The sequence below is a fragment of the Carassius auratus genome, chromosome 26, assembly GCF_003368295.1.
Source record: "Carassius auratus strain Wakin chromosome 26, ASM336829v1, whole genome shotgun sequence".
Classification (NCBI taxonomy): Eukaryota; Metazoa; Chordata; class Actinopteri; order Cypriniformes; family Cyprinidae; genus Carassius; species Carassius auratus.
Window position 1 is genome coordinate 15,216,131 of NC_039268.1, and position 20,737 is coordinate 15,236,867.

A 20,737-nucleotide genomic window follows, 5' to 3' on the forward strand; every position below is an offset into this window, starting at 1 on the left:
TTAAAACAGTTGTCATTCTCCCATGCTGTGACAAATTAAAGAGCCAGTAAGATGAAAATTCTAAGCTTCCTATCACTGTTTATAAGTCCTGTACAATAGGTTTAAATCCATCCAAGGTTAAAAAACATTGTCATTTTGTCAAAATATCATTTTAAAATTACCTCAATTCTCAGAGATCCCCAAATGGTTCGCGCGAAGCTGTTCGAAAGATTCAGTTTCCTTAAACCCCACCTTTCGGTAGCATACTGTGTTCTGATTGGTCAACTGACATAGTCAGGTTTGATTGGTTGTTCCGCACACAACTTCATGGTAAACAATGCGTTAGCATCTTTTTGGGGTGAATTATGTCTTATTCCTCTCATCGCGAAGCAAACAGTAAAATAAAAAACGTGAACAGTTTCGCTGCTTTTTCTTCTGTGTGGGCGTATTCAAGCCGCGCGCTTCAGTTTGAATCTGAATAGCGCGTTCAGCGCGGGGGCGTGGTCACATCAGATATTATGAAGGGAGACGTGAAAAACGGACATCGCGTTGTTTTCATATGGATTACTTTATCACAGAATATCTGTTAGCAGCACTTATTTAGTTTTAAAGAAGACATGTCAAGCTTTCTATAGATATCTCTCTCATGTCTCTTCGTTGAGTATTCACGGAGTTAAACTTCATTTTAATGACGTGTTTGTAAATGAAGATCAGCGCAGAGAAAGGCTGCAGATAGCACACATACTGATAAGACGCTCGGGAGAAAACAAACACATAACTTCATAATCATACTTCGCGTTGTGATTCGGAGATACTCGTTGGTCTAAATAAATTTGATAATGAACCCTCTTTTATGGCCAAACGCTTTGAAAATCCCGCCTTGTACTCACCGAGATTAGAAAAGCAGTCATCAGTGAAATGTTGTGAACACAACAAAAGGGATTTGAATTTTAGCCATTGTTTCTTCTGATCTTCATTCTTTGTCAGTGAAAATAAAACAAACTTGCCTTTACAATTAAAAACACACTGTCTCCTCAACATGATGCTATCACACCAACCAGAGCGTCTTTGTGGGGGGGGTGGGGCAGGTCAGAGTTCCGTTTCTCCCGAGACGATAGGCGGAGATTATTATGCAAAGTGTTCCTAGTGACGTACATAGAGATGGGCAAAAGATGTGTGGCTCTTTAAATATATGTTATACATAAACCAATAATATTGCATTGTTGTCAAAATAGGTCAATTCATCAGCCTGCAGTGCATACCCTGGCAACACATTAACCTTTTCTAACATTTACTCTTTAATGTCCTCTGTGATATCATCAGTTTGTTAGCTGAAAGCGGAATCTGGCCTACCTTAGTTGCAGCTCTCTCTGCAAAACATTTCACAGCAAATGACTTTTGCAGCTGGCAAAATCAGTTTTTCCCCAATGGTGAAGGACTTCTTAGCTTTAGCGATACAGTCAGCCACCAAGTATGATGCTCAGTTAGAGCTGAAGATCTTAATTTATATCATCTTACGCGGGCTCGGGCCGGGCTCGGGCTTGCGATCCGGTTTGCGAGGTAAATGAGCAGTCATGTAATGTGTTTCGATTGGCGCGAGAAAGATGCGAAAATGAATGCTGAGTAGGTGTAACGGAGGCTTGCCTCTGGTGATTACGTTTTGGTTGCACCAGCAACTAAAGCAAAGTCTGAGGTGTGGAAAAGTTTTGACCATGTTTATAATGAGAATAATGAGTGAATAATTACGCACCATTAGTGAGCGCAGGAACACGCTGAAGACATTTACAGTGGATTCAATCATTTTCCTCCACACAAACATGTAGGCTTAGACTAATGTCTATGAGTAAAGATTTTTCAAATAATAACTAAATATTCATTGAGTCTTAAATGCATAATGTGGACAGAGTATTTACGCTAATGTTGGCATTATTCTTTTATTAAATATCATCTGCTAGTGCGAAGAAAATCCAGCGGAGCCTTTATCTTAATTTTGTTATTGCCAAATGCCCATCTTAATTTAATTTGTTAAAAATGACTCGTTTTTATCGGTGTGTTGGTATGTTTAAATGAGCCTATGTCTAGAATGCTGAGATGTCACAGAGGACTTATTTTATTTCTTAATTCCAACTTCCAAGTGGTCTAGTTTACGTTAGTTATTGATAAATTATGTAAAAACATGTATAAATGACTCATTATTGACAAAAGGCAAAAGAGTTGTGTGTGTGCGCACATTTAAATAATGTCGGGCTGTAAACGGGTTCGGGCTTTTAAAAAGCTGTCAATCAAAATTTACTTGTCGGGCTCGGGTCCTGTCTGTCACGCTGTCAGTCTCTGTTTTCCTGGGTGTTCCCTAGTGAGCTCACTTCTCCTTAGGCACGTCACCATAGGCACTTTAATTCCTCTAGTCTGGTTCTGTCTTCACAGTAATTGCAATCCAATTAAATCGCACAGGTGCTGACAATCCTTTGTCATTAGTCTCCCTATGTATAGCTGTCTTTCTCTGTCATCTGGATGGAGTTCTTACCTTATGTGTGAATTGTTCTCGTCTCCCGAGACTTCCCCTTACCTTCTCGCTTCCTCCGAGTTTCCGTTTCATCCGGTTTCCTCTTTTGTTTTGGTTTTGTTTGTCTCCCATGACTGTTTATTTTGTATTTACCTTTTTGTTACAATAAACCATACTTGCATTTGGATCCTACCCTCTCCTTGTGTTTCTCCTAAACCCAACCGTCACACTGTCGGGCCTAACTTTTAAGGCCCGATTACAGCTCTGTTCTCAGTGCAGCTAAACTTATAGATGTGGTTACTTTTAACAGATGCTGTTTCTCCATTTGTTAACATTTTTTTTCCCGTTCAAAATAATCCAGTGGTTTGTATCTCAATGCTGGGTGTTTAGTTCCAAGATACTGTAGCTGTTTTGAGAGCATTATTGAATCACATTTTCCTCCACAAATTATACGCATTGGATTTAGAGCATGTGAATTGCCAGAAGAGACAAAACCATATTTTAGAGATGAATAATCATATTTTCGGTTAAAGGCGTCTTTATTTTTCTCCTTTTTCTTTGCCAGCAGCTGTTGCTTCATTATCGTTATCATTTGTTTTTTTCTTACATCCTTCACTAAATAAACTTTCGAGGGTTGTTTGTTTCCCACTCATGTTAATATTAGCTGAATCTTAAAGTGTGGAACAAACGTTTTTCTGAAATCACGCCCATAAATTTGGATATTGGCTCTTAAAGGGGAAACACAATAAATAATACAGTGGTTTTGCATATAGCCTAAAATCTTTTTGCGTACATTTGGCCTGCCAGCAGCTCTTTCACTGCCTGGTACTGGGTCGCAACTCTGGGGTTGGGGACCTCTGCTATAGCGGACCAAGCTGGAACTTACTAAACACCACACCATGGCTTTGACATCATGACAGCATTTCTAATGAAGGGCCAGTGTATTTATTTTCATAGCAGCAATTATGTTTAGTGTCAGCATCATAGATATAAACACCTAGATGGCACATTAGCAACTATTTCTAATTACCGTGATACGGCTGCATGTCTGCCAAATTGGAAAGGTCAAGATCTGCTTGTAATTGCAAGGAAGTGAATGTCAGACAGATGACAGGTGTGCTTTACAACAGGCTGTAAAAGTCCCTTCTTACCGATTTTCACAGGATTTGGTTTGTCATAAAAGTCAAATGGTTCTGCATATTGTTGACGATGTTACATTCAGAAGGAACGAGTATTGGTAAAGTGCTCTTCATCAATGATCTGGAACAAAAGTCTGATTGCTTGAACTTGTTAATGAAATAAGGTTATAAACCATAAATAAACCCAACAATTGAAACACAATCAAACATTATTTCATATATAGTAAATTTGCATAAGGACAGTATCATAATTTCCATCAGTATTTTGTGAGACTGTGGTGGGTAGACCTTAGACCCTTTAGGGTCTAGGGATAAACCAAAGTGTTTAATAATAATAATAATAATAATAATAATAATAAATGGAACTAAACACAACCTTTAATGCTATTATGAGGAAATGTAAAAATATTTTCAGTACAGGCTGGTTGCACAGATTAAGGTAACAGGTTTGCTAGAAAAACACTGGTTGTTTGTAACATGTATCCCACATATAAATTGTTAATCTGAAAGTAGCATAGAAAATACAGTATAATTAACTATTTATGATAGACTGTGGATTGTATATACACTAGGTTAAATGACCTGCAGTATATTAGCATTATATAAGTCATAAATATGAAATGTTTGAGTGTTTGTATGAAATGATAGTTCCAAGATGGCAGACATGTTGACATATCCAGAGCAACTGAATACTGATCCTGTGTATTGATATATCTGGTCAGCAATTCCTCAATATATTTTTTTTACACACAAATGGCATTTGTTTCATATTAAGAGCCAACTGTGCACATTTTTAAGTTGATGCTTAAATATGCAATATTTTTAATAGATAAAAAAAATTAAGTTACAGTTTTGAAAAAGTATTTTCATCTGTCAGGTTTAAGTTGCACTGGCCTGTTAGTGGAATTTGACCATCGTGCCCTGCTTGAGAAACTCATTAATAATCAGATTTCTGGGTACCGCTCAAAACCACTGGCATTCGTTTCATCCAAATTTTGCGCCAAACGAATCCAAATGTGATTAATTGCTTTTTCCTTCCTTGGCCGTGTGATGGTCTGCTGAATCCTCATCTCATCTCTGCATTTCCACACTAACTTTGACCAGCTTTCCTCTCACCCCACCCCCTTCCATTACCCCTCTTCTTCCATTTTTGTAACATAATTAGCTTTCATTTTTGAACTGCGCTGGGGATTTCTAATGCTAATCTCTCTGTCCTAGACCTCTTTAACTTATTTAAACCTCTTTTCCTACCAACTTAGAAGTACTATAGTTAAAACAGTGCTTGCCTACCTCATTATCAACATTTTGAGTTGAGTTTCACTTGTGCTATAATCTTTATTAAAACCTGCATTTGCAGCATTTGCATGGTGCACAGACTGAACATAAGTTCTCTATCTAGAAAGATTCAAATGATTTCCCCAAACATGGCAATTAATTGCCTTCGACAGCTCAGGGTTGTTTTTTAAGATATCAGCATAGAGTCGAGACATCCCGGTTGAAGTGTGTGTTAGCAATAGGAAACGCATTATCGGAATAACAGAGGTGGCAGAGGGATAACTGTGAACGATATTGAATATTTGCACTGAACATAGAACAAGGGGGTAGTTCATCCAATAACTATGTAATAACTAGGTACTTACCCTGAACCTACCCCTAAACCTAATCCTACCCCATGTAGTTACCTTGCATTACCAGAACTTTCTTAGATAAGTACACTATAAGTACATGTAAGTACACGTACTGTAAAATAAAGTGCAACCAAAATCTCTCAAAATATCTTTCTTTGTGTTTCGAAGATAAATTATAGTCTTATGGGTTTGGAAACTTTCCCTTAAAGTCTGGGTACGCTTAATTTTTAAGTCTGTCTTTGCGTTTCATGCATGGTCAGGTGTTCTAGATCTAGTTCTGAGTATTGACAGTGAAATTGTGTATACATTTTCAACATTATGGGTATTATGTTCTCTGGTAGTAAACTTTTTTACTAGAAAGCCACCTCTCAATATTTCAGTCAAAAACAAATTTGTTTTCTTGCTGTTCTATCATCTTTTTGGACACAGTGAATTGTGTCCACACTGCTGTGGTATTTACGTATAGTAGCTTATTCACACTTTTACTTGCTATCTCACAATCCGCTCATTCGGAATAGATCTCATTGGAGAAGTGCTAATTAAACAGCAGTGATTTTGGCTTTTCAATATTATTTCTTCAGAAGCAGTTTACTTTAACAATGTAGCAAGTAACAACTGAATAATTCTTTTAGCTTTATCATGTCCTGTTGAAACATCATAGTAAAGCACTGCTAATTCCCGTGTCGCACATTTAGCAATTCAGGACAAAGCGCCTGTGACATGCTTCCCCATCTCCGTATCACGCAACAGCTGACCCCATTACAGAAACTATTAATGAAACTTAACTCTCAGTCCTGTAAACACTCATACCCAGATTGCTTGTGACTAACGGCTGTCTCTCACGATCACTGGTGTGGCTCTTTAAACAGAAAGTGACGGCACAAGAGCAGGAGATAAACAACCGAGTCCAGCAGTTGCGTGGCAGTGAGGAGGAGTGCGGTTTAATGAAGAAAGAACTGGCAGCTCTGCAGCAGAGACTGGGGAATAAGAGTCGACAACTTAAGGTTTGGACAAATTTCCACTGGCACCACTTTTAAAGCGCTGCTTCTGTGCCTGTGACACCAGGAAGAGAGGGAGGGGGAAAAAAACTGATAAGCCCCTGGAGCCAATTGCCTAAGGCCTCAAAATCCCGGGTCGGGGCCAGGGGCTGTGAGGGTGGTGCTGGTAGTGGCAGCGTAGCTCAGAAAAACAGCTAACATTCTCAATAAATACTTAATGATGGCCGAGCAGAGGAAAGAGTGTGTATGTGATGTGGCTTCTCCTTAATTACCTTCTGATGGGACTGGCATGATTAATTGATAAAGTGAAGATCTGGGGAGGATGTGTCTTTCCAGGGTCTCTTAGAAAAGGGAGGGAAGGATAGTGTGGGTAAAAAAGAAAGGAGCGAGAGATCAGCATCAAAGGCAGGCTGGCAGGACTAATGGGCCTGTAGTGGAGCTATTCTCATTAGAGCTGTCATTAGAGCAAAAGATGGTCCCTGCGCCAGGCTACCTGCGTGGGCTTCGGATTGCCCTGCCAACGCAGGTGTGCTCCAAACTTTCCTCTCTGGCTCTGCCTGTTCTGCTGCCTTTTCATCCCAATGATGCGACCATCTCTCACTCTCTTTTCCCCGGCAGGAAGCGAGGAGGCAGGCGCAGGAGTTCGAGGAGGAGGGCAGGCGTGCCCTACAGGAAGCCAGGCAACAATTAGATGCTCAGCACTCAGCTTCTCAGGCAGAGCTGGAGATCTTGCGAGACCAAGAGGCCGTCAGCAGTTCCAGAGTCAAGGTAAGGTCCCCCGCTTCGCACCCTGTTCTCTTTTTTGCTGCTTCCTAAGCGGGTTCATGTAAATGTACTTCTCACAATGCGCAAATGTTAAATATTGATAGATATGTTCGGGGGGGGGGGGTTGGGGGGGGGGGGGTCAAAATAATGACTTGGTGGGTTTACATGGTCGGCCCAATCTTTCTTTTCCCCAATCAACAGCGGGAGTGTACCCCTTGCAACATGACCAGAGCTGTTTTACATGTGGCCCCGAATCAGTCCTGCCTGCTGTCGTGGTGCTTAGCGATTTGGGCTATAATGACCTACTACAGGCTGAGCATGAGCTGTTGTTAGCATGTTCCATAGGGCCTCATTCAGTATTTGTGTATGTTTAATAGGGCTTGTGTCCTCTTGGGTTGAGTGTCACTCAAGCACCTGTGTGATTACCTGCTTTACATACAGATTTGTGTTCATTACTCTCCATGGGGAAGGGCAGAGGCAGGTCTGTGTGGACCTTAAACTCTAACTAGTCCAATTAAATTAGACTGTAGTGGTGCTCGGACTGTGTCCCCTTTCCTCCTGTGCTCTCTGTCTCTCTTAGTGCCCCTGTCAGCACTGGCTAGTTTTTAATGAGGGCTGCCCCGTACTCTCCCTGGCCTGAGTGTTTGATGCTCAGCATCTGTTTGCTTCTCATTATCTCCATCAGCTCCTGTGATATGCTGCTGATAGGCTTCCCGCTTTTGTTGCTAATCTATTACTTTCAAACCATTGCCTTTCATTGTTTCTTTTTACTGTGGTCAAGTTCTCTGAGTTTTTTTTTTTATTTGCCAAACAAGAGTGTCCATGAAAAAAAATAAATAAAAAAAATAATAAAAAAATTAAAAAAAAACATCTATGTATGTTTTATTTTTATTTTCACCTTTGTATCCATGTTGGATTTTTATCTTTTGATCAATATTTTATAGCATTTTCACAATAAAAAATAAAAAATTATAGATATATATATATATATTATTATATATCTTGAATAATTTATATATTTCTTAAAATGTTGCTCTGTTATCGTTTTGCCCCTATTCCTACTAGGGGGTGTGGTATGATAATTAGAACATATTTAAGATACAGTAACTGCCCGTACATTACAGTATGTGTGAATAGAATTTTAAATGGATTTTTGAATAAATTAATCGATCTGCACCAAAAAAAAAAAAAAAAAAAAAAAAAAAAAAAATATATATATATATATATATATATATATATATATATATATATATATATATATATATATTATGCCATTGAACCAGGTGTCAATTAACAATAATTTTCTCTTGCAGAATTTGGAAGAGGAACTATTCAGAAGCAGACAGGACGTGCTAGAGGCTCAGAGTCGCTCAACTGCTTTGTCTCTTCAGCTTTCCACTGTAGAAAGGGATGGAGCTGACAAAGAACAACAGCTCTGTCAAATCAAGTGAGCAGCACTTACACAGATCTGGCTGAGCTTTGATTAACCCTGACCATATGAGTTGACCGTGATATGTGTGCATGTTCATTTCCAGACACAAGCTCCAGGACTTGCAGTGTCTGTACAGGCAGAGTGTGGAACATGCAGGAGAACAGGCCCAGCTCATTCAGCAGCTGGAGGGGCTTAACCTGGACACGCAAAGAGTCCTGCGCAGCCAAGAGGAGGCCCACACAGCAGACACTGTCTCCTACCAGAAGGTACAGGAGCGCATCTGTTGTCTGAACTTAGCGCCTGTCCTCACGAGTGAACACGTGCCCCTGGGGGGTGAACTTGTGTTCCAGCAAGGACTTAACTGCATTAACCGAGCTTGTCCTTCACTGTCTGTTTCTGCTGTGACAGCTCCACAGCGAGCTGAGCGTGTCATACCAAGCCCTTTGGCACAGCCAGGAACAGCTCCGCCAGCGGGAAGCAGCCCTCAGCATGCAGCTCAGCCAGAGAGATCAGCAAATCCAAGAACTCCAGGCACAGCTGCAGAGTTTCACAGCCGCCGCGGGGTACTGTGAGGTGAGTTCGTGTGGGGAGCACCATGACAGATTTACATCATGCTCAATGCCCTTTGTATGCAAAGCAAGCTGAATGAGCACTTCAGCAAAACCACACACTGTTAAAGGGGGGGTGAAATGCTCGTTTTCACTCAATATCCTGTTAATCTTGAGTACCTATAGAGTAGTACTGCATCCTTCATAACTCCAAAAAGTATTTAGTTTTATTATATTCATAAGAGAAAGATAGTCTGTACACGAGCGCCTGGAGGCGTGACGTGTGGGCGGAGCTAAAGAATCACGAGCGCGAGTAAGCTTTTGCGTTGAGGGCGTTTGGAAGCTGTGACAGCTGTGAAGGCTGAAACTGAACGAGAGCAGCAGCAGCAAGGACTCGCTCCGAGCGGGGCTTGAACCCAGGTCTCCGATGGGAGGCGGACGCACTAACAAGGAGGCAGAGATATTTGAAGCAGTTTTACTCACCATCTGTGGTTCCAACACACAATCGTGACCCTTTTTCGTTGGGATTGCATCATCCTTAAGAATTAAACGATACGCAAATCCGTCGTCAAACTGGGCTTTGTTTGTAAAACAAGCATTTTAGAAATGCAGGGAACAAACACAAACACTTGCACAACTCCGTTGATGCTCTGTAAAAATAAACTCCATCCACTGGTCCCTTAATGCTGCTTTTTCTTTGGTAATCTGTGCAGGGTTGTCTTGCCCTGGCAACCAAAAACACACTCCTTTTGTGACATTTCGCGACGCTCTCGCTCTGATCAGTGAGTCTGTGCTCAGCCTCTCATTGCTCTGCTAAACGGGAGTGCGCGCTCTTCCGGCAAACGTGCCCTCAGGACCCATATAAGGAAATTCCGCTCCATCTAACGTTACACAGAGCCATACTCGAAAAAAACTTTCCGAAACTTGTGACAAACATTATTTTTTTGTATTTTTGGAACAGAAATACTCATTCAAACGTACAACTTAATTTTTGAAACTTTGTCCATGTTTAGCATGGGAATCCAACTCTTTAACAGTGTAAAAAACTCAGTTTGCATGAAATAGCATTTCACCCCCCTTTAATTTCCTTTTTCTCCTCTTAGTGCAACCGCATCTATAATAAATGAAATGCCTTTCAGTAAGAGATGAATGGGAAGAGATGACCAGGAGTTTTTGTAAATTTTTGCAAGACTTCATGCCTGACTGACAACTCCAAAGCATTTGGCATTAACCTTGCTTGAATACTGCCAGAGCTCATATCAGAAGATCAGTTATTGCATTTATATATGGCATGGTTCTTTGTTGTCACCATGGGTCTTTGTTGTCACCAAGCCTGTATTAATTTTACTGAAAACAACCCACTAAAAATAGTAAGAATAAAAATAGTAAATAGTTAATAATATAGTTTAATAGTTAAAATAAAGTAAAATAAAATGAAGAAAGAAAGAAAAACTTTCAGGATTCTTAAAAAAAAAAAAAAAAAAAAAAAAAGGTCAGAAGAACAGCATTTATTTAAAAAAGAAATGTTCACTTTGCTGTCCCTTTTGCTCATTTTAAGATTTAGTATTTCATTGTGTCCATTTTTTTTTATATATATAAAATTTCCATTAATACTTTATAGGGTTGGGTATCGATTGTGTTTTTTACGATACCGGTGCCATTCCAAACATTAATTTTGCCATTCATTTGAATAATATTCTAGTGAGATTTTTGAATGCACAAGCAGTCTGACAACAACCGGTGCTTCACACAGAGATCTGATCTCACCATCATCAAATCTGTGTGTTACATGAAGAAACAGATAAAACCGAGACCAACTAAATTCAAGTCTTCAAGACATTTTAAATCACCTGCCTCCAAAGCTACAGTACTGTGATAAGGTTTAGGCACTTGTGTAAATATGCTGTAAAGTAAGGATTTATTTAAAAAATATTGTCATAAATGGATTTTATTTATCAATTAACTTACATTAACAAAGTCAAATCAATATTTGGTATCACCAACCTTTGCAACAGCTTTTTTTCAGGTTCACTTTCACATGGTTTTTCAGGTAGATTTGCAGAAAGGTTTCTTCAAGCGTCTTGGAGATACTACCACAGTTATTCTGGATTTAGTTTCATCATCTCAATTTTATCTGTTTCTTCATGTAATCACAGACAGATTTGATGATGGTGAAATCAGATCTCCATGTGGAGCACCGGCTGTTGTCAGACTGCTTGTGCATTAAAAAATCTCACTAGATTATTATAAAAATTAATGGCAAAATGTTTGGAAATGTAAACTGATATTTTCTACTGACACACTACAGCAAAATATATAAATAACTGGCTGAACACCATTCTTTGGGGTGAAAATACTAACGTGCCTAAGACTTTTGCACAATAGTGTATGTACAAAGTATGTATAATTAAATTAAGTATATTTAAATAAGTGTAATTAAAGTATGCGTTCATGTGTGTTAAGGGCTAGATTTTCGCTTGAGAAAACAGCTGTAGTGTGATGAGCGGTGAACGGAGTGAAAACTTTACAGTAGATGGGAAACCGATTGCTCCCCCATTACATTTTGCAAACTGTATTTATTACAAAGAACTGCACAGATACAGATATTCTAACAATCTATCGATAAAAACACCTTGTGTCCTCTTTCTATTTGAGTCTGCTTGTGCTACTCCGCCGCGGTCTTCGGATTGAAGAGTGCGCTGAAAGACAGGTAGGAGACAGGTCTGCCTCGTTTTCATATGAAATTTAAGGGGACTGATTCTGAGGCGATCGCAAATTTGTGTACAGTTTATGGAGCTTAATGCTATAGTCCCACTAAAAAAGCCTAGCGACGCCCATGCTTCTTGTGTAAATTTCTGAGAACCAGGACAAATATTTAAATCAATCGCTCAGACATTTAAGAGGCACCGAAATGAGGCACTGAAATCTGCGTTCTGATTCGTTTCAGTCCATATTGGCACCAGGTTTCGGTACCCAACCCTAATACTTTATCTTCTTTGTAGAAAATGGCCTAATGTGGAAAACATGTTGGATGGTAGCAGTCATGTAGATTGTGTTGAAAACGTAGCTTGAGGAGTATCAAATAGTTCAGTTAGTAAGTACAACCATTGCAGGGGAAGTCGTGGCCTAATGGTTAGAGGGTTGGACTCCCAATCGAAGGGTTGTGGGTTCTAGTCTCGGGCCGGACGGAATTGTGGGTGGGGTGAGTGCATGTACAGTTCTCTCTCCACCTTCAATACCACGACTTAGGTGCCCTTGAGCAAGGCATCGAACCCCCAACTGCTCCCCGGGCGCCGCAGCATGAATGGCTGCCCACCCCTGTGTGCTCACAGTGTGTGTGTGTGTTCACTGCTCTGTGTGTGTGCATTTCGGATGGGTTAAATGCAGAGCACAAATTCTAAGTATGGGTCAACATACTTGGCTGAATGTCACTTCACTAATCTAATCAAGGTTTCTACAGTAGGTCCGTCTCAAATCTGAGATGTTGTAGATGTGTTCTGTGCATTTGTACACGTGTGCATCACAGTAAGGCGGCACATCACTTGGTTTTGGGTATGCACAATAATCCATGGATGCTTTATGCAGCGTTCGAATGTATTGCTTTAAATATGAAATTGTGTTTACTGAACACATGTAGCAGCTGCCTTGCTGTTTTGTTTCTTAACAGTTTTACCTACAGACATCAAAGTGATCTGATCAGTTATCCCAAGGTATAACACAGTCAAGAGAGCTTTCCGTTTCCCCACTATAATTGCACTGACTGGGATGTGTATGCTAGTGTAATCTGAAATTCTGTATCAGCTTCTTCCTGAACACCTGTTAAATTCTAATGCACTGGTTTTTTGAGCTTTATTTTAGATTTAAATGTTAGGAATGATCAAAGTGCTGATCAGCAGAGGGAGCTGAGCGAAACCAGACTCCATTTGAATAAGGGAGAAGTGATGGAGGAAGGAAACTCCAAGAGGAACAAAAAAGAAGCCCATTGTGTGGCTAGCTGGGACAAAAGAATTGCTCAAAGGCCAGTGCAGACTGCCTTTCCTTCTCAGCTTGTGGAAAAGCTGCTTGTGATGACCTTTCTCGTCACCACCTGCTTTTTGTGGTTATTTGTTTATTACAAAGGTACTAAACAGATTTCACTTTCAACATTTCAATAGGTTTGAAATTTAACATCATATCAATTAATGAAATTCATCTTTTTAAATGTACATTTGAGTTAAATCCGTAAAACCTAAAATGTTGCTACAATATTTTCAAAGTAAATTCTGGCAACCATAGCTGCCGGGATTTTTTTTTTTTTTTTAACCGTAAATATGATACAATTTTTATTTTAATTTTTTTGACAGCGTAGAACATGGGCCATATTTACTTATTAACTATTGGTTGGTTTATTGGTTGTGATCTGAGCTTTGATTGGGCTGAGCTTTTCTGCTTTCCATTGTTCTTTGGAAATAAATATCTAAGAATTATTACTTTTTATTTTTATTTTTATCTATATTTCCTTTTATCTTACCATTTCTTCCGGCAGTCTGTCTCTGAGTGACGGGACCCAGGTTGTCACTATTCTGTATGTGTCATTCTCTGATCTAAATCAGGCCTAGTAGGTTCTTCTTTTCTAGTAAAAAGCCATTGAAAACCAAATATAAAATTGGCCTCCCGGGGATTACACAGGAAGTGTTGCATCTTACAGTCTATTAGCAATGCACTAACACTCTGTGGCAGATCGGTGGTGGCAAGAAGGTTTATTGCAGCTTTTGTTCAATTGTCTATGCACTTGAACTATTATACAGAGTGACAAGGTTTTGTTATGAATAATGTTGAAGAACTGTTAGAATCGCATTGCTGCTCACATCTCAAGTGATTGTTTGTTGCTCCTCTAGGATCTACATCTGGCAAATTGATTCTATGGTGTGAATTGATTGGAAATGCAGATTTTTATTAAACCGTTTCAAGTGAATTTATTGATTAATCCCAGAATTAATGCAGTTTTTTTTCTTTTTTTTTTTCTGTCTTTAGCCAGATTTTTATTGACAGCCAAAGACATTAAGGGGCCACTTAATCAGTTTTATCACCTATAGAAGTATGTATTTAATAGGTGGAATGTTATGAATTTAATTAAACTTTGTAGTAGCGAGAAAACCTCCCAAGTGATGAAATTTCAATGTCTCTCTCCCCATTTCTCCCCATTCCAGAGCCCAGACGCTCCTCTCAACATTTGCCTCTGCGTGTTATTAGTGTTAGTGAAAGCCGAGCTGTCAGATGTATAATTGAAGTGTCCGCTCCCTGCACACATGGCTTGTTATGTGGGGTCATGTTTAGATGAGTAGATGTGTTTCTTTTGATCACTATCTGATGCTCAAACCCTGAGCTTCAGCATACTGAGAGGCTGCCGATGTGTTTGGCTTTAAATCTTTAGGAGGCAGTGCTTCCCTCACTGTGGGCTGCCTCACCAGTTTGTTTCACTCAGCTTGTTTAGATAACCTTAGCCCGATGAGGTCTCATCAGACCTATTGAACTTCCACAGCAAGTGCTTCCTAAACTTTTAAGAGGCCACTCTTTGTGTCTTTTAACAGTTGTTCAGCATCTCCTCCAGCTGCTGGTTGTTAGCATGTAATGACCAAATGCAAATGAACACTTTCACTTTGCATATCAGAAAAATGTTTAAATTAGATTTGCATTATAAACTGTTATTATTGGTGCTTATTTTAATTATTGAGCCCATACGTTTTAACAGAGATTATATACAACAATATGATTCTGAAATCATCTGAACAATTATCTGTTTTTGTTAGTATGGTAGGCTATTGTATTATGTGGGAGCCCTTTTCCATAATTTACCCTGTCCTAACCAGCCATGACATGACTCTGCGATGCGATAAATGGTACTTTTTTCCCACATTAATTAATCAGACTGTATTGTGATCAGCTAACAGCTGACCAGCTGACAGCTCAGGTACTTGGTGTGTTTTGTATGATGTTAAACTAGTTTAATTTGATTTGGTGGGTTGTCCTTTCATTTAAACTTGACTGTCTATGCAGTAAAAAGGCAGGATTTAACTAGAGAAAAGAGTAAAATGACTGTAGTGTTCCCTTTGTCTAAAAACACCTATAGTGCACTGGGCATGTTGCCAAATGTCTGTGGGTGGGGATACAAAAACAGATAATGGGACAATGATCTGCAGTTTTAATAAAAGCCTAAAGGTGACAAAAGTCAGCCAGATGACGTGATTTTTGTTGTCAAATAGACGGGAAGATCCGGGTGCAGGAAACATTTGAGAAAGGCCTTCCACCAACATTGACGCTAGTTAAAATCGTCAGACTTGTCTTTTTGACAGCCTGTGAGGGACATTTACCTCAGATTTAGAAAATAACTGTGAACTCTATGTAAACAAGTGTACTCCTATATAAGTCATTGATTATCTTATGACAGTGTGACTGGTTAGGTTATGTTGTTGTGCAAAAAAATTATAAAATAACAAAATAAATTAAATAAAAGGAAACCGACAACTAGAGTGCAGGTAAAGTTTAAGATAAAGTAAAAAAAAAAAAAAAAAAAAAATTGTACATTATGAAATCTAAAGTAACACTGTGACATTTCAAGATACAAAGTATAGCAATTATTTATTTTTTTTTGCTAGTGAAACTCTGGTATCATGCATGGAAAAAAGTTTTCTTCCACAAAAAAAAAAAAAAAAAAAAACCTTCCTAGGGAATACGGCTTATTAATTTCATATATCATTATTCAGTTTGTTCTTTTGGCAGCGGTCAGTTGAGTGAATCTCTAAGACAGTCTTAGATGTTTGATTTGTGTATTATGAGAAAAATACTATGACCTTTCAGTTGTTTAACACAGTATACAGAATTGAGTCATGGCTTCTATATTGATATTTCTTCAAAGCATTATGAAATATGAAAACAGCTGTATTAGCAAGAATACCTTCAAATTAATCCAGCCACTGGCTGTCCTAAAACATTTTGTTGGATGCTGGTAAGTTTGTTTAGCATGTTTTCTACTGTAATGATATGAACTCTTGTGCTCAAGTGCTTTCATGAGATGAACAGTGTGTGTACTGAGACTCATTAATAAACCCCAGCCATGTGTTAAAGGCTCAGCCGGTCGCTTATTCACTCACATGCAGTCCCTGTCCATCTGCAGGGGTTCTGATCACCAGTTAAAAACACAGGCCTGCTCACCATGACCCGAGAGCCACTCACGTCTAAATTCATATAAAAACACAGCCTTGAAGAGATGCCTCTGTGTTTACACAACCATCACATGCTAATGCAGGGAACAGTTTGCCACATACACGCATTAAGCAGCTCTGGCCCAGAGTGAAGCACTCCTCTACTGGCTTCATGAAGTCAAGGGCCTGATTATAGTTGTTTTGTAAATAACAGTGATCAGATCTGTTTTGTGGCATAAATGGTACATGTGTAAAACAGTCTAATTCAGATGCAAGATGCAGCTTTGTCAGCTTATGGGTCACGGGCCTTAGGGAGCACAATCACGAGCCCCCTCCATATGTTCCCTTTGCTTCTACACTGAGACCACCAATGCCAGCAAAACTCCAAGAACAACCTAATCGTGTTCTGTAATTACAGCATGCTGTTTATCCCCTCTCTATTTTTCACGCTCTTTCACACGCTTCCTTTCTTCTTCACCCCTCATCTTTCCTGCTGGCTAGAAATGAGGGGAAAAGACTCAAACACTCCCTCATCAGATCATTTGTAAATTGCTTTACGCGGCTGATGCCGAACTCTGTTGGTTTTTGACTGCTTGGAATTATAAATAATTGTAACAGATGCGCCAATGTGGCCGGCCTCCAACAAATGAGGCCCCAGATAATTTGGCCGACCCTTTTGGCAGGCCAATTTAATAAAATGTGAACAAAATCTACCTGCTAATAATTTATCATCCCCTCTCCCAATTGGTTAAACTTAATTACCCTGGCAGTTAACAAGGTCACGCCCAGATGCCAAGCCCGGCTGTAGTTTTTATAATGCAATCAGGAACCCAAAGGTGATGACAGCGCTATTGTTTTTTTCATTATCTTGCTCTCAGAGAAAACACAGGTGCCAAGGCCTACTTGTCTGCTGGCGGTAATTACCAGTCATCGTAGCCTTCAAACTTGGTGCTGCAAACATGTCAGGCACGGCTGAACTTCACACACTTTCTTAGAGTTGTCTCTCTGCGAAGAAGGGGAAAGATTCTGTAACATCTGTTTTCACCCAGTCCAAGAACAAGCCATCGAGTCTTGTGTTTACTGGATACATGCTTGCAATAGATTCACTTTGACTTGTCATGTCATATTATTTTGCTAAAAGTTGAATCAGTTATATTGTAATGTCTCTTTCACGGCTGTGAAATAGATCCACCATTGTACATGCAGTGCAGCACATGAACTGTGGGCATCAATCAAGTAACCAGTCACTCACACATGTGACTACATTTTAAGGACTAATAATAAATTTAGAGCAGATACATTTTTAATGCATGTTGTGTTGTGATTGCTTCAATTTGCATGCACACTAAATTCTAGAACTCAGGAAACAGAAAATCATAGGGTGTTGCAGTGATTAGGTATTTTTGTAGGTCAACCCAATTTCCCTTGACAAAAAACAATATGATTTCTCTATTAGGGATGTGCAACAGTGATCGAGTACTCGAGTACTCGACCGCGACAGCGATGATCGATCACATAAACGATGATCGAAATTATTATTATTATTTTTTTTATTGGTTATGGCAGCACGATGGGAGGCGCCCTGATCTCTGATTGGTTAGCTTCCCACTTGATACCTCAAAAGACGTTAGAAGACAGATAATCATGGCCTCAAAGTCACGTAAGTGATGGCTGGTTTCCCTTTGAGAAGAACGATGAAAATACAGTTCAGGGTAAGCTGTGCAGCGCCAAGCTGTCACACACATCTACAACAAATACAATGCGCTATCATCTAAAATGTGTACATAAAATATTTGGCGATAACAGAGCGGCAACTCAGACGAGCATTGAATCACTTGCCGTAAGACCTTAGTGCAACGCAGGCAGAACCGAGAAGACGAAAAAGCTGTTCGCTGAAATGGTGGTGAAAGACTTGGTGCCCATTAGTTTCAGGGACAGAGAATGTTTACTTGTTCAGTGGTACCTGGCTGTTCCTGCAACATCTGTTCGAGCGAAGCAAATTTATTCCACTAAATGTGAACAGGCTGCGCACTTGGCTCTCATCTGAACACGTAGACGGCCTTATGTTTTTTGAATAGACATTTGAACGTTTCACCGGTCGTGATAAATATAATATAATTTTTTTTTAAACAATATTATTATTTTAGTTTTGAGCTTTAGCCATAGTTAAAATATCTAGGCTATCTGTCTCTGTTTTATAGTACCTTATAATAGTTGTTCTTATTCAATTATTTAGCAAGTGATTTCCATGCTGTTAAATAATATTTAAATAATATTTTGGTTGATCAGAAAGTGCAAATTGAATACAAAATATTAATTAAATATTAGAATACATAAAAAATAACGATAGTGACACTAATGTGAATTTATTGTACTTTCGTGTTTGTAAAGCGCAATCCGAGTTACACTTTCGGTCAAGTTCAAATCTGCATCGGCAAATTATTATTATTTTTTTCAGATAAAAGTTGCAAGAGCTAGTCTATATCTGATTAATTAACATTAACAATTAGTCTGAAATCGCTGCATATCAGCGATTCGTTTCATGCTCATATAAGCAATGCACGATAATGATATTGCTCTTAAATGTTTTATTTTTCTATTATTATTGTTATTATTTTATTACTGATGTTATAATATTGCATCCGAGCTTTTTTTCCGTCATATTTGTGGGCATAATTCAATTCATATGGCTTCGAAAACGCGCAGGTGGTATATGGAAAATAAATCTTAACTTAAAAATACAGCTTCATTACAACTATTACACTTAATAACGTAGATGAAAATATAGCTCAAACTTTGCCCATCTTTCAGGGCGCTGTCATGAAAACGCATCAGCAGGAGCTCGCGCGCGCTGGCGCTCTCTCTCTCTCTCTCTGTCTAACGCATAACTTAGCATCCTATTGTGCTGATACAAGCTGTAATGTTACGTCTGATATGTATCTCAGTTATCTGATTTATCATGGGATGTGTCATAGAATTAGCTTCCGTTTATTGGTATACTCTTCACCTCAGGCAGATATTTCGTGCTTCTTTATTAATAACATTGCTTCATCATAATCATAATCTAACCTGGCCTAATCATGTGTTGGTGTTCATGTTTTCATAGACAGATTTTCATGTCAGATTTTTATTTTTATTTTTTCATTTTCATTACAATCTTCAGATTTTTTCATTATATACATTATGGCCACGCCCCGCCCCCCACATTAAGCCACACCCCTGATTAATCGATTAATCGTTTTTGAAACCTATAGATGATCGAAATGAGAAATTTCCCAAAATGCCCATCCCTATTCTCTATTGACTTTTTATTGGATTTATTGTAGAAAATAAGCTCTAAACTTATGATTCTTGCACGTTTGGTTTACTGTGATAATCTTCACAAAAGAGCATAAGTTTTATGAATACAATGAATTTGTCACAACACCACTTGCACAGCTCTCTCTTCTACCCTCAATACCACTAGTGAGGTGAGACCCTTGAGCAAGGCACCATAGCAAAAAAAGGCTCTACTGTTCATTGTGTGTGTTCACTACTCCTTGCTGTTTTTGTGCACTTGGATGGGTGAAATGCAGAGCACAAATTCCGAGTATGGGAAACCATACTTGGCCACACATCATGTCACTTTGTGATGAGATTGAAAATGAGCCTCATGCTCTTTTTATTCCTGTCCAAGTGACGAAATTCATTTGGAATTATTCTTTATTTTATGCTTTTACATAAAACAGAGCTTTTTAGATGAAACCGTAATGCACCAGCACCAGTCCCATTTGCTAGTATGCACCTTTCACCTTGATATAAAATATCAACATATGACACGTCATTTTGTGAAGGGAGATTGATTAGGCTGAGATGCCCAATACATTAAAATGCTTTATATCATGCAGATTACAACAATGAGTAGGCATAATGTTTTATTCAGCTTGCCCTGTCAGGAGCTTTGACCGAGAACACCACCAATCAAATGTCTGGAATTTGTAAAAAAAATAAAATAAAAAACCCTCACAAAGGCTGCATTTATTTGTTTAAACATTTTGTAAAACAGTAATATCATTGTGAAATATATATATATATATATATATATATATATATATATATATATATATATATATATATATATATATATATATATATTTATCTTTAGATTATGTGTGTGTGTGTGTGTGTGTGTCCTTGTATATATGCAATGCATTAGCATTCACCTGCAACTGAATACTTAAGACCATTTAGGCAGCAGTTTGGATGAGTTTATCAGCTCTTTGAGTGATTTACTCAGTCTCAAAATAATATGGCACCATTACATAGTGTCTGTTTGTATATACCTCTACTGCCCTGGAAGACAGCGGAGACCAGGACAACTAGAGCCCCAGATACAGATCCCCTGCAAAGACCTTGTCTCAGAGGAGCACCAGGACAAGACCACAGGAAAAAGATGATTCTTCTGCACAATCTGACTTTGCTGCCCTGGAATTGAACTACTGGTTTCGTCTGGTCAGAGGAGAACTGGCCCCCCAACTGAGCCTGGTTTCTCCCAAGGTTTTTTTCTCTATTCTGTCAACGATGG

General features: G+C 38.9%; 1 protein-coding gene across 4 annotated transcripts in view; it reads left to right on the forward strand.

The window, feature by feature from the left end:
• cntln (centlein, centrosomal protein) overlaps window positions 1-20,737 on the forward strand; it is a 144,168-nt gene that overhangs the window by 6,975 nt on the left and 116,456 nt on the right. For 3 of the 4 annotated variants that reach the window (XM_026204408.1, XM_026204407.1, XM_026204406.1), the window contains exons 5-9: window positions 6,119-6,253; window positions 6,866-7,015; window positions 8,326-8,459; window positions 8,548-8,710; window positions 8,853-9,017. In XM_026204408.1, the coding sequence (XP_026060193.1) occupies window positions 6,119-6,253; window positions 6,866-7,015; window positions 8,326-8,459; window positions 8,548-8,710; window positions 8,853-9,017 (747 nt within the window). The remainder of the gene's footprint in view (window positions 1-6,118; window positions 6,254-6,865; window positions 7,016-8,325; window positions 8,460-8,547; window positions 8,711-8,852; window positions 9,018-20,737) is intronic. The other variant, XM_026204410.1, reaches the window with a different exon arrangement.